We start from the raw sequence: 13,239 nt of genomic DNA, 5'->3' as shown, positions 1-13,239 counted from the left end.
AACCGTTATAGAACTCGTATTTCCTTACAGTTTGGTGACCCCGACGTGATTTGAACACGCAACCTTCTGAAAGAAGAAAATCCGCTTTTTACCGTCGGTTTTAACCGTTATAGAACTCGTATTTCCTTACAGTGTCCTGAATGATCCAGGGACACAACACGAGTCAGTCCCAGACTGAGCTGACTTGTTCATTTTAAATGAAATATGTCATGAATCATTGTGTTTGTCATGAAACTTTACTTTTTACAAAACATAATTTGTTTGGAACGATCAGAAATGTTAGCATGTCAAATTAAGCTAGCTGTCATGTTCTCTTGCCCCCACACCCCCTTGTTTTTCATTACCAGCTATTTGTTCACCTGCTTTAAAATGAGTTCAGAATCTGCTTCTCAGTCCTGATCACCTTAGAGTTTCATGTCAAGCAGTTTCACTGTAAGATGGCCTCTACTTTACCTGTGGTGTACACTGAATAGGCGTTCAAGGAGAATTTCACAGATTGTGATGGGGGATAATGTGATCCATTGTGTGTCTCAGGTCTACAACCTACACCTTCAACCCAAAACCAGCCAACCCCAGTTTCCTGAGCCATTCTCTGGTGGAGCTGCTGAGCCAGATCAGCCCTGCCTTTAAGAAGAACTTCACTGCGCTACAAAAGAAAAGGTAACAGTGTCGTTTTATTTATAGTTGTACTCTTCTATAATCACTGTGACTTTATAATAATATAATTACTGTGTTTGAGAATTAATAATAAAATATGGTGAATATCAGACCTCTACTCACTTCGTACTTTACAAAAAGCTCCTCTTTAAAGTAATTAGCTTTGACAGACATTCTGAAGTTAATCCTTTCTTTTCATTAACCTTGTTTAATGAAGAGTCGAATTTATTAGCCGGGACCTGATCTTGAGGCCACATGTCTGATTTTTTTTATAAGAAATTGAAAAGCAGCCTCGGTGTTGGTGATTTTAATTTATTTTTTTGTCCTTTGCAGAGTTCAAAGACACCCGTTTGAGAGAATCGCTACACCTTTCCAGTTGTACAGCTGGACCGCTCCGCAGGTCGATCACGCCATGGACTGTGTCAGGGCTGAGGACGCTTACACCTCCCGCCTGGGCTACGAGGAGCACATACCCGGTCAGGTGGGTGCAGYTAAAACCCAAGCAGTGGACGGTAGAGTCGATTTTGCTTTTTTCAGACTGTAAATGTAGTTTTATTTTTTCTTTTCAGACCAGAGATTGGAACGAGGAGCTGCAGACCACCAGAGAGCTTCCCCAGAAAAACTTACCTGAGCGACTGCTGAGGGAGAGAGCCATTTTCAAGGTGCACTTCAATTCAGTTTATGCATGGAGAGCAAAGTCACAGAAAAAGTCATCTCAGGATAATGTGCAGAAGAAAAAACAAGTCTAAATCATTGAGAGTCGACTGTTTTCTGTTATAACACGATACATTCATGTACAGTACAATATAAAATGCAGTTTAGTTATAAATGATCTTTCTGAAGAAGACAGCATATTGCATCAAATCTTCCCTTTCTCGCAATCCTCCATCCTGAGCTGCACGGAGAGGACAGTGAAATGGCTCAAATCCCATTTAACAAGACGAAAAAATGTTCTTCCTTCCTCTGTGTCCACCGCAGGTCCATAGTGACTTTGCGGCYGCCGCCACTCGAGGAGCCATGGCGGTAATCGACGGGAACGTCATGGCCATCAACCCCGGCGAGGAAACGCGCATGCAGATGTTCATCTGGAACAACATCTTCTTCAGTCTGGGCTTCGACGTGCGGGACCACTACCGCGAGCTGGGTGGCGACGCGGCCGCCCACGCCGCGCCCACTAACGACTTGAATGGCGTGCGGGCTTACGGGGCGGTGGACGTGGAGGGTCTCTACACCTTGGGAACTGTAGTGGTGGACTACAGGGGCTACCGGGTCACAGCCCAGTCCATCATCCCAGGCATCCTGGAGAGAGAGCAGGAGCAGAGCGTCATCTACGGATCTATTGACTTCGGAAAGACGGTGGTTTCTCACAGCAAGTACTTGGAGCTGCTGGATAAGACCAGCCGGCCKCTGAAGGTCAGTACCTTAACAGTTGTGTTGACTCTTAAAGTGCCTGTGACATGCATATTCTTCAAATACAAAAAAGTCAAAGAAAACATCTTAATATTTAAGAAAGTTGGAATAATAAACACAATTTAACCCATTTTGTCCCATAACTGGCATATTTTCTTTTGAACTTGGCTCAGACAAAGTGAAACAGGAAGTGACATCAAAGGGGAACTCTTTAACAAAGAAAACTCTCTGGTCTTTGTTTATTGAAACAATATTATTTGAACTCTGACTCTTCTTCATCTCTCTCTGATAGAGACTCAAAATCATCTTAAACAGATTCTTCTCTACAGTCTGAATTCTTGGCTGTTGTAGCAACGCTCGGTTCACATGCAAAYATTCCCCTTTGACATCACTTCCTGTTACTTCACAGGCAAAWATCTCAACAACTGTTCATCTCAGCTACATGAAATTTCTTTTGCAATATTTTATCAAAGTCCTCTTTCTAAAAATGCACTCATATTTATTACAACAATTCGACGTCACAGGCACTTTAAGCCTTACACCGGAAACAAACTTTATGTTCTGCCTCGTAAAGAGAAACACTCCATCTGATGTCACATCCAGGTTCAGTGTCACAAAGTGCTCAACGGGAAAGAGGAGGCCGTGGAGCTGTGCTCGTCCGTCGAATGTAAAGGCATCATCGGAAACGACGGCAGACATTACATTCTGGACCTTCTTCGCACCTTCCCTCCAGACCTCAACTTCCTGCCTGTGTGCGGAGAGGAGCTGTCTGCAGACTGTCAACACCATGGCTTCCCYCGCCAGCACCGCCATCGCCTGGCTTGTCTTCGCCAGGAGCTCATCGAGGCCTTTGTTGAGCACAGGTGGGTGCAAAAGCTTTTCTGTTCAAATTTAATACAAGTGGTGAACGTTCTGACTGTTTTGATTTATTATTATTATTTATCATCATCATCATCATCATCATCATCATCTGACTCTTCTAAGAGCCATCTTGACATTTTTATTCAGACAGGCTTTTAGTTAATGTGCTTTTTATTGTGCTTTAATTGTTGTTTTTTCATATTTATTTTTGATCTGTTTTATTGTTTTTAGTTATTTTGCTCTCTGTTAAGCACTTTGTGCTGTTTGTGTCTGTGAAAGTTGCTATATAAATAAAGTTTACTTACTTACTTATTTGTTTCAGATATCTTCTTTTCATGAAGATGGCGGCATTGCAGCTCATGCAGCCAAAAGCAAACAAGGACTTGAACAAGACCGATGTGCCGGCCATCACCGAAAGCTCAGAGGCAGAAAACAGTTCAGACAYGACCCAAACACAGACTGCTGCCACGGACTCCTCTAACGCCACACGAGTGTCCGCAGATGGAAAAGYCCAGACGGACAACAGTACTGACTCTGAAACGGTGATGGAAAGTGACGACACGTCCTCGGAGCCCACGGCAAACAGGCCTGTAGACCCTGCAGCCACCCAGAACGGGGAATGCAAAAGCCCATTGGAGGGTAAGGAGCTCGAGGAAAGTATTCCAGGATTGGCTCAGGCCAAAGAGCTGGCGGAGACCTTAGTTGCCGAAGATGGAGCTGGTGCTGATAGGTCCAGAATTACACCCCCACCCCCCCCAAAAATAAATAAATAAATAAAAGGCAGCGGCAATGAARGGAGAGCTACTCTGGTGGATAACTGCATCAAAAACCAACAGATGTTTTCTCTTTAAAGCAAACATGAATTTATTACAGTTCGTATGAATAAATTCACAGATTTATCACAGTCGAGTATCTGATTAGATGTTTATCAATCGGTTGCTTATTTCCACCTGATTAGCTGCCCCTGCCAGCTGTCAGCCTGCAGTGGGGAGAATGTTGACGCCCGATCCACCCGACTCCAGCATGTGGTCACTGTGCTGTAGGGTTTGACCCAGTGGGTAGATTAATYTGCGGCTGTGGTGTTTAATCCAAATCAGTCTTGGAATGCAGAAATAATCCACGGTGAATTATGTGTGGACTGTTTGTTGACTGGATCAAATGGTGGTGGGATTAAATCTGATGCCATGTCTACACGCTTGCATCCATATGTGTCAAAGTTTACTCTTTCTAATAAGCTTGGTTCTTTTAAAATAAAGTTCTGTGGAAAAGTTTTGAACAATTAATATCTTACCTGTTGTAGATGGCTCTTTAAATAACCTCAAACTGAAGAAGTAGTTTAATTCTGACCAGATTATTTCAGTTTTTATAGCTGCTCACAGAAGTATAAACCTTAACATTGTAGCTGTTTTGTATTACACTTTTACTTTTGTAGATTTCTGTGGTTATTTATAATTAGCAGCTAGCTGTTGCACTTTGGTCCTGCCTGGTGCACCTTTAAGTTTACACATCAACCAAAATAACCATGCAATAAAAACCTGACCATGACGTAAAGGTGTGTAAAATGATTGCATAAACTGCTAAGAAATATTGAAGATGGGAGTTGTTTCAGTTAAAATAAACTCAATTTTTCCAGTTTAAAGTCGTTTAAACACTGATCTGCAACAGGTAAGATATTAGTGTTTATAATTTCTCCACAGAACCCACTTCAAAATTATTTAACCATCTCTTTACGGATTAAGTTAAACTACAGAAAACAGCATCTTTCATTTCTTTTTTTTTTTTCTTATTTTTTGTGGACATTGTGTAAGAGCCTGCTCTGTTTACMTTTGTTGACGAGGTATTAGAGTTCCTGTTAACATTTTGTTCTGATGACGACAGACCCTAAAAGCCGTGAAGTGGTCCTGAATGCCTGCAAGGCCGTGGGCTCCATCAGCAACACGTCGTTTGATATTCGCTTCAACCCTGACATCTTCTCTCCAGGTGAGGGTCAAAACAAAAAAAAAAACCTCTTACATATGAAATCAGGTGTCAAAAAGAGTCAACAGGTAGACATATGATAGTTTATTTTTAATTTTGTTTTCAAGTTTTTATGCCTAGCTATCCAAGATGCTTCAATTGGAAAATATTTTGTATTCCAACAAAAAGCTTTTGGATTTTGCATCGTTAGGTGATGATATCTTTTTAATTGAGGAAGTAGCTGCTAAAACTAGTATTTCATGTTCAGCTTTAGTTAGTTTACATATTTTTGTTGTTGTTGAATCAGGAGTGCGTTTCCCAGATGACAGCTTAGAGGACGTCCAGAAGCAGAAACAGCTTCTCAAAGACACTGCTGCCTTCCTGGTGTCGTGTCAGATCCCATCTCTGGTTAGTGATTATCATCATCATCATGTGTTTGTTTGTTTTTTAGCTCAGTTTATAGGAGTGTGGGTTTTTAATTATTATGTGTGTATTCAAACCAGATTAAAGACTGTTTAGACCACTGCTCTCTGCCTCTGGATGGAGTCACACTAACCGAGGCCATGCACCAGAGAGGCATCAACGTTCGCTATTTAGGCACCGTTCTAGAATCAGTGGATAAAACTCCTGCCAAAGCCCAGCTGGAGCACTTCTACGTGAGTCCCCTTCCCCAACTCTGAATGTTGTCAGCGYAGACGCTGCAGCTTTTAAATATCAGAGTCAATTTTACTGTTTTTCCTGTTTTAATCGCAGAGAATAGGAATCACCGAGCTGATCACCAGGTGTGCTAAACATATCTTCAGGACGTACCTCCAGGTTTGCAACAGCTCAGATCCACGTCCAGCTTCTTAAAGACACAAACCTGCATTTATTTACTGTTTCCACTGTTTCATCTGGATGCAGGGTGTGGAGCTGTCGGCTCTGTCTGCAGCTGTAAGTCACTTCCTGAACTGCTTCCTGAGCTCCTTCCCCGACGCCGTCGCCCACCTGCCCGCCGACGAGCTCGTGTCGCGGCGCAAGAGCCGCAAACGTCGCAACAGGGTGCCCGGTGCCGGCGACAACACGGCGTGGGCCAGCCTGACGCCCGGCGAGCTATGGAAGAACATCGCCTCTGAGGCTCAGAGCTACTATCACTTCACTCTACAGTGGTGAGGGTCTCATCGCTCAGTGTAAAACTCAGATTTTTTTTCTTTTCTTAACATTATTTCTTCTATTTCCTGCTCAGTGAAAGTGTCGATCAGGTCGTGGAGAAATACGGCCTTCAGAAAATCACACTGCTCAGAGAAATATCGATCAAAACTGGCATCCAGGTAAAGGTTYCACCACCTTGACCTCACGTTCTAAACTCTTCATCTTTTATTTGAATGTATGATTTAAAAAAAATGCATGCCTTTTACCTTTTATAGATTCTGCTAAAGGAGTACAACTTTGACAGCCGCCACAAGCCATCCTTCACGGAGGAAGACATCCTGAACATCTTCCCTGTGGTGAAACACGTCAACCCCAAAGCCTCGGACGCCTTCCACTTCTTCCAGAGTGGGCAGGCCAAAGTGCAGCAAGGTGATGCAGTTAACATACTGCCAAACATGAGAATGTTCTCAGGGTTCCTGCAGATCCTTAAAAAGTCTTACAAGTCATTGAATTCATCAGTCCAAAAATAAGGCCTTAATTAGCCTTAAAATGTCTTAAATCAATCTTTCAGAACACATTGTAAATARGATGATTGGAATTCGCCTCAAATATTAAAATAATTGGTAATATTTATTTTTTTAACATTCACATGCAGACATTCCTCTTTGACATCACTTCCTGTTATTTCACATGCAAATATCTCAACAACTGTTCGTCTGAGCAACGTGAAATTCATTTTTTAATAATAATGTATTTCCAAGAATGCATTCTCTTTTTTTTTTTTTACAAAAATTTATGTCACAGGCACTTTAAGGTTTCATCTACAGCAAATTGGGGTTAAGATGCCACTGTAGGTCAAAAAACTCCAAATTTTGGGTTATTAGAGGATTTCCTGAAATTAAATTAAGTTTTAAACTGACTGCTAAGAGTGTTTTTATTGTAGTTGATGAAAAAGCAGTTAGATATGGATAAAAACAGTTGGTCTATTAGTAATATTTGAATACTTCAACCAAAAATACTTTGATTCATGAGTTTCTGCCAGTTTTTATTTTGTCATTTGTGTTTGTTATAAAATTGGTCTTAAATTTAATTTCACTTGGCATTAAAAGTCTGAAATTTAACTTAGCTTAAACTGCAGGAACCCTGGCTCTACACCAGAGAACGTTAAAAGTTTCCATTTATTTACATTTCATGTTTAAATGAAAGCAGAACATTAACACAGTGGTAGGGTCGACGACTTTGAACCAGAAAGTTGCAGGTTCAGTTTCCCCTAACTGCCCACTCCTCCTTTGGACTGTGATGGTTCAAATGCAGAACACAAATTTCCACCTTGGCTTTAGTTTAATGAATTCTTTTCAGGTTTTCTAAAGGAAGGCTGCGAACTAATCAACGAGGCTCTGAACCTCTTCAACAACGTGTACGGAGCCATGCACGTGGAGATCTGTGCCTGTCTGCGCCTGCTGGCACGCCTTAATTACATCATGGGAGACCACCCCGAGGTCARCACAAACAAACGGAGAAATTAAAGGCTTTGTACCACCCGAGCCAGTTGTTTATATAAATGATGTGTGTGTGTGTTTACCTACAGGCTCTCAGCAACCAGCAGAAAGCTGTTCTGATGAGTGAGAGAGTCCTCGGCATTGAGCACCCAAACACAATTCAAGAATATGTACGTTTTTTTTAATGCAGGACTTTGGTTTTGTTGAACTAAATCACTTCAGTGTTTTTATTTATTATTTTTTCTCAGATGCACTTGGCTCTGTACTGCTTTGCCAACAGCCAGCTTTCAACCGCGCTGAAGCTGCTTTATCGTGCTCGATACCTCATGTTGTTGGCTTGTGGAGAAGACCACCCAGAGATGGCACTAATAGATGTGAGTTCAGCTTGACTGTGTTTATTAAACCATTAATTCCTGCTGATAAATGCCTGACCCAGTTGTCCTCCACAGAGTAATATTGGGCTTGTTCTACATGGAGTGATGGAGTACGATTTATCTCTGAGGTTTCTGGAGAACGCCTTAACCATCAGCACAAAGTACCACGGACCCCGGTCCCTCAAAGTGGCCCTCAGGTGAGTGGAGAGTCGTCACGTTGACGCGCGGTGTTAAAAAACCTCAGTTCTTACGTTGTCTCGTTTCTTTCAGCCATCATTTGGTTGCCAGAGTGTATGAAAGCAAGGCCGAGTTCCGCTCTGCTCTGCAGCACGAGAAGGAGGGTTACACCATTTACAAGAACCAGGTAGATCCTGCAGGAACCTAAAGATGCAGTCTCTGTGAAGGTTTTAAAAAGTGTGATTTAATCGTATTTGTTTTTCGCCTCCTAGATGGGCGAGGCTCATGAGAAAACCAAAGAGAGCTCAGAGTATTTGAAGTATCTGACCCAGCAGGCCGTAGCTCTGCAGAGAACCATGAACGAGATTTACAAGAACGGCTCCAACGCCAGCATCATGCCCCTCAAGGTGATTCCTCTCAGACGAACGCGTTTTCCTATTCAGTACCTAAAAAATTATATTGATCCTGACATCATGTCCCTTTGTATTTCCAGTTCACTGCTCCCAGCATGACCAGCATCCTGGAGCAGCTCAACATAATCAACGGCATCCTCTTTATACCTCTCAGGTAGAGTCAGAGGGGAGTGTTGATTGGTTGGTTTATTTCCAACATATTAACTATATACAGTCCATTATTTAAAGTGAAATGAGAGAGAAGCATAAATAAAGAACCTACATGGGAAAATAAAATCAATTTAAAATTAAAAAGTGCACAAGCACTCTTCACTTTGTATGTTTGTACATGTTGAAAAGTAGAGGGAAGAATTATGAACTTATTTAATCCCTCCTCTTCACCGTTAGTTGTCAGCCTTCACCGGTCTAACTCTCCATCAATACAACCACTAATGGAATAATACATGTATTTACCATAATATATCTTAATACAGGTTATTGTCATATTTTTACATATCTTTATAAATCATGAAAATATCTCATAAGATTATCTTTAAAGYCATCAGGACAATCGGAGCATCCTTACAATTGTTGGAAAGGCAAAAARTCTGCACAATTATATCACCGTGTGAACCCGGCAGTACAACATATTTTAGCTCCGTTTCAAATGGACGACACTCGTTTATGAAGTGTGGGTTTTAATTYGTTTTTACTAAAAGCTTTCAGACAATTTATTACAACCTCTTAGGGCTCGGTATCGATTCAGATTTCCCAAATCGATTCGATTCACGATTCAGTTTGRTTTTTAAATTAGTTAAGGATATTAAGCAGTAACATATTTCCTTTTGATAAAGAAGACATTCTCAAAGGAACTAATTCTGCAAATAGAAACTAATTCTAACTTGGTGCGTTGGTAAAATTATAAACATTAAGGGCAAACTTGTAAATTGGAGTCTAATCTTGAAACAAAAACATCTCAAGTTTCAAAGGGTTTAAACTAAAACGAATTGCAAGAGAAAGTGTTGTTGGATACTTTAGTTTTTTAAGAAACTAACAATTATTTTCTTGATCATTAAGAAGAGGTGGGATAATGTAAGTGTACTTCTGCCCACTCTTAGTGTATAAAAATTGCAAATTTGTAATGTTTCTTTTAGCTTCTGTTCAATAAAACTTATTAACAAGAAAAAAAGAAAAAAGAGCACTTCAGCTAAAACATTCCATCACTGTGAATTGATGTTTCTAAAATTTATAAATAAAATTGGTAACAAAACTAAACAATTTTGTCTAATTTTCACACTTTTATACATGCTGAGGAGAACAGTTTCAGTCAGATGTTTACATACTGAAGTTTTGGTTCGAGCCGCTCAAAGCTTTGTTTCCCGCTACCACGTCCGAGCACAAATCTTTGCAAACAAAAGTTGTCATGGTCTCTGTTATCTTTAAGTTCAGCTGAGAATCAGCTGTAATGTTAGTGATTCCTTTGTTTCTTTTGTTTTGCCCCAGACAACTTGTCGGGAGCTAATGTTAGCACTGACCGTCAACCGGCTGTAAACCTACGGCAAGCCAGGAGTGACACACAACACTGAAAATGCACAGCTTCATCGCACACAACACTCATGGGGAAAAATCAGTCTYATGACTWATGAATCGATTTTCCCAAATTTGAATGAAACTCGATCCAGATCGATTAAATCGATTTTTTTTTTAAACCCAGCCCTCCAACCTCTCAATCTTTGTCTTTTTCAGCCAAAAGGATCTGGAGAACCTGAAGGCCGAGGTGCAGAGGCGGCAGCTGCTGCAGGAGCTGGGGAAGAGCGAGGAGCTGGCCGAGCAGAGCCTACTCGAACTAGAAGACAAAATCTCTGTTGATTAAAAAAATAACAAACAAAAGCCTCAACAAAGAAACTTGATACTTAAAAAAGGGGAGGGGATAGAGGCTGTGGTGCRACAGCCTGGAACCTGTGGACTTAAAAAAACAAGTAAATCAACTCTGAAATAAACTGGGGGAGGGTGGGATCAGAGACTAACTGGACTGTAAGAGAAAATGAAAACGGAGCAGGAGTTTCCTACAAGGTAGGAGCGGAACTGACAAAAAAAAAAGAATCAGTTACATGCAATCTGAATCCTCCTGGGCTCAAGAACCTGGTGTGAACAGGTTTGCCACTTACAACTCCGATTATTTGACAGAAGAAAAGCAGCCGAGGAAAAGAGACCAAGAACGACCATGATTTTATGAACCAGAGCCTTATCCACTCGATCATCTCCAAATCATGCTTCTTCTCCGCCCGCAGCAGTGTTAGCCCAGGACCACGTTCCACCCCACCACTGCCTAAAGAGCCTCTGAAGACCGCCTGACCCAACCTCCAGCTCTGATCTGTCAAAGGTGCTTCGAACGCTGACGGCACCGACCCTGTCCGAGAACACGGGGGGCTTTCTTTCTACTGTGCACTAAAACCATAATAAAGTCATTCAGTATGAGCGTTTTCAAGCTTGGGCTTCAGAATGTAATTTCTACCTTCATCCGTCTCTGATGGCTCAGGAGCTGAAACGCTCCGTCACGTTTGGCCACATCCCCGGAGGGGTCAGACAAAACAATTATTTGAATTTTATTCCTTTTTTTTCTTTTCTTTAGGTGAGTTGATTTTTATAAAAATGCACAGGAGAAAAAGCTTATTGATCAGTTAATTTAAGCCATGTCTGTTGTATAGGAAATGTTTAGAAGATATATGAATCTAATGGATCTAGACAAGTACATGATGTGAATAAAAGGGTGTAGTGGTCACCAAGGGGTGGAATGTTTATTAGGGGAAGGGGGGCGGGATTTAAAATACGTCCACTTTAAGCAGTACATTTATCCAATTATGAGCGCAAAAAGTGAGGGGATTTGTGTTTGATTATTTAGTTGCTTTTTGGCATTAAATCTCCAGTTGGAAAGCTGGTTTATTCATAAATGGAGTCACATTTGTAAGGGAAATGTGTTAATGGGTTGCACCCACTGCTAAGGGGCTTATTTTATTGACTCGTGTGTTGAGCTTCAGATGCCCCAGGTGTCAATCAGGCGCCTGACCTGTGACCAGCAGCATGAGGAGGTGGTGGCTGCGTATGGTTCTTCCACATGCTGACGCCCTTGTTTGTTCAGTGAATAAACTGTTCATTTGTCTTTTTTTCTTCAGATTTTAATCATCCAGTCCAGTATAATCAGAATAAACATATTTGAAGAGTGTTTTTTAATTGCTTGCAAACCAGAAATATATTTTTCCAAYAAATGTGGCTTCATTTAAGTGAGAATAAACATTCCAACAATGAGATTTATTGCCCTAAAAATTAGTACAATAATAAAATAAACACATTTCTTCGCTTTTTCTGCTAAGCGTTTATTTAAAACTAGCTGTGTTCAGTTTTCTATTTTTACATTCTGACAGAAAATGTGTGTGTGTGTCATCATGTAGTCTGACAAAAAATCTGTTGCTGTTTCTGATGCGTAGTCCGAATCGAGTCAAATATTTGCTTTTTGAATATTTTATACAAATTAAAGCTGTAAAATCAACAATGCCTATTTTCTTAAAACATTCATGGCCCACCAGTGTTAAACCTTCTGTTTTGAAGTTCGGTACTAAAATGAACCTCTTCTTACAGCTTTGCTGGGACGTGGGAAGAGTTTTCTCACAGCTGGTTGTGTTGTTTTTGTTCTTGTTCGTTTCACGAGTATTGGACATTTCAAAATGTGGCCAGCAGCGAGCGGATGTGCTGCACTTGCTTTCTCTCGAGCTGTGCATTCATGTGCATGGCATCACCAGAAGTGGACACAAAAATAAATAAAACAGGGCTGTTTCATTATGATGTTCTCCAAAAGAATAGAAAAGACAAATGTTTGTATGTATACATGCAATGTGTTACCTCTCCAATGGTAATTTGTTATCATGTGTTGAGATGTATGTGATTAAAGCAATAGAGAGATGATGCTGGAGCTAATTTTTAGAGAAACATTTTTTCTTTTTTTACTTGGCACAAGACAGACGATAGATCTCAGTGACCTGAAACTAGGAGAGAATAAGAATTAGGCCTCTGATGAGTGATGAGGGCCTGCTGCAAGGATCTCCTTGTAGTATGTCCCATCAGTTGCACAGAGATGCCTTTATTCCTGTTTATGCTTTTGAATGACGTATGGGCGATGAAGGGGTAAAACTTTGACATGATTTAAAACTGAGGTTTCCCTCCTGGTTCTGTTCTATCTTGTGTCTTGAGTCAGAATTCGTTTCTGTTGGACTTGGTTCGTGTTATTTGCTGTAATACTGGCGGTGGSCACAAGAGGGAGCCAAAAAACCTTTATGTTAAAGGAAAATTTAGTTCCAAATTGATTTTCTTTTATTAAAACAAATATATAAAAGGTTTAGGATTACTTTAGAAGATGTAGCAGCTGAATTTTGTTTTCTTAAAATAAAAAGTAAAACTTTACAGAAAGGCAAAACTGACAATGGAAATGAATTCAACATTGCTCTTGTTAAATATGCAAACGTTTATTGGGAAATATGATAAGCAGGAGCTAATGATATAAACATTAACCTAAAGTTGATACTTCACAACACCCTGCTAGAATGCAGTGTTTTGGGTACATAAAAATCTAAAATTAATCCTCAAATATGCATTTTACTTGTTTTTTTTTTTTTAATTTTTTGTCTGTGTGACACACTAATGGAATATGCACACAAGCTTTAGTGGTTAAAATCTGCTCTTCCCCCAATAGTGTGCTTGATGTTTGTGTGATGCTTTTTACATACTAAT

At 40.5% G+C, this 13,239-nt stretch overlaps 1 protein-coding gene across 2 annotated transcripts in view; it reads left to right on the top strand.

Annotated features, from left to right (window-relative positions):
* Nucleotides 1-12,424, top strand: part of cluha (clustered mitochondria (cluA/CLU1) homolog a) — a 22,258-nt gene extending 9,834 nt beyond the window's left edge. For both annotated transcript variants that reach the window (XM_014005304.1, XM_014005305.1), the window contains exons 7-27: nucleotides 535-660; nucleotides 991-1,138; nucleotides 1,227-1,319; nucleotides 1,636-2,070; nucleotides 2,671-2,930; nucleotides 3,251-3,567; nucleotides 4,807-4,908; nucleotides 5,192-5,292; nucleotides 5,388-5,540; nucleotides 5,638-5,700; nucleotides 5,788-6,032; nucleotides 6,110-6,194; nucleotides 6,291-6,444; nucleotides 7,375-7,514; nucleotides 7,604-7,684; nucleotides 7,763-7,888; nucleotides 7,964-8,085; nucleotides 8,159-8,252; nucleotides 8,338-8,472; nucleotides 8,559-8,632; nucleotides 10,204-12,424. In XM_014005304.1, the coding sequence (XP_013860758.1) occupies nucleotides 535-660; nucleotides 991-1,138; nucleotides 1,227-1,319; nucleotides 1,636-2,070; nucleotides 2,671-2,930; nucleotides 3,251-3,567; nucleotides 4,807-4,908; nucleotides 5,192-5,292; nucleotides 5,388-5,540; nucleotides 5,638-5,700; nucleotides 5,788-6,032; nucleotides 6,110-6,194; nucleotides 6,291-6,444; nucleotides 7,375-7,514; nucleotides 7,604-7,684; nucleotides 7,763-7,888; nucleotides 7,964-8,085; nucleotides 8,159-8,252; nucleotides 8,338-8,472; nucleotides 8,559-8,632; nucleotides 10,204-10,330 (3,181 nt within the window). In that variant the 3' untranslated portion in view covers nucleotides 10,331-12,424. The remainder of the gene's footprint in view (nucleotides 1-534; nucleotides 661-990; nucleotides 1,139-1,226; nucleotides 1,320-1,635; nucleotides 2,071-2,670; nucleotides 2,931-3,250; nucleotides 3,568-4,806; nucleotides 4,909-5,191; nucleotides 5,293-5,387; nucleotides 5,541-5,637; nucleotides 5,701-5,787; nucleotides 6,033-6,109; nucleotides 6,195-6,290; nucleotides 6,445-7,374; nucleotides 7,515-7,603; nucleotides 7,685-7,762; nucleotides 7,889-7,963; nucleotides 8,086-8,158; nucleotides 8,253-8,337; nucleotides 8,473-8,558; nucleotides 8,633-10,203) is intronic.
* Nucleotides 12,425-13,239: the final 815 nt, after the last annotated feature.

This window comes from Austrofundulus limnaeus, unplaced genomic scaffold (genome assembly GCF_001266775.1).
Source record: "Austrofundulus limnaeus strain Quisiro unplaced genomic scaffold, Austrofundulus_limnaeus-1.0 Scaffold29, whole genome shotgun sequence".
Taxonomy (NCBI): Eukaryota; Metazoa; Chordata; class Actinopteri; order Cyprinodontiformes; family Rivulidae; genus Austrofundulus; species Austrofundulus limnaeus.
This window is presented reverse-complemented; position numbering and strand designations above follow the sequence as displayed.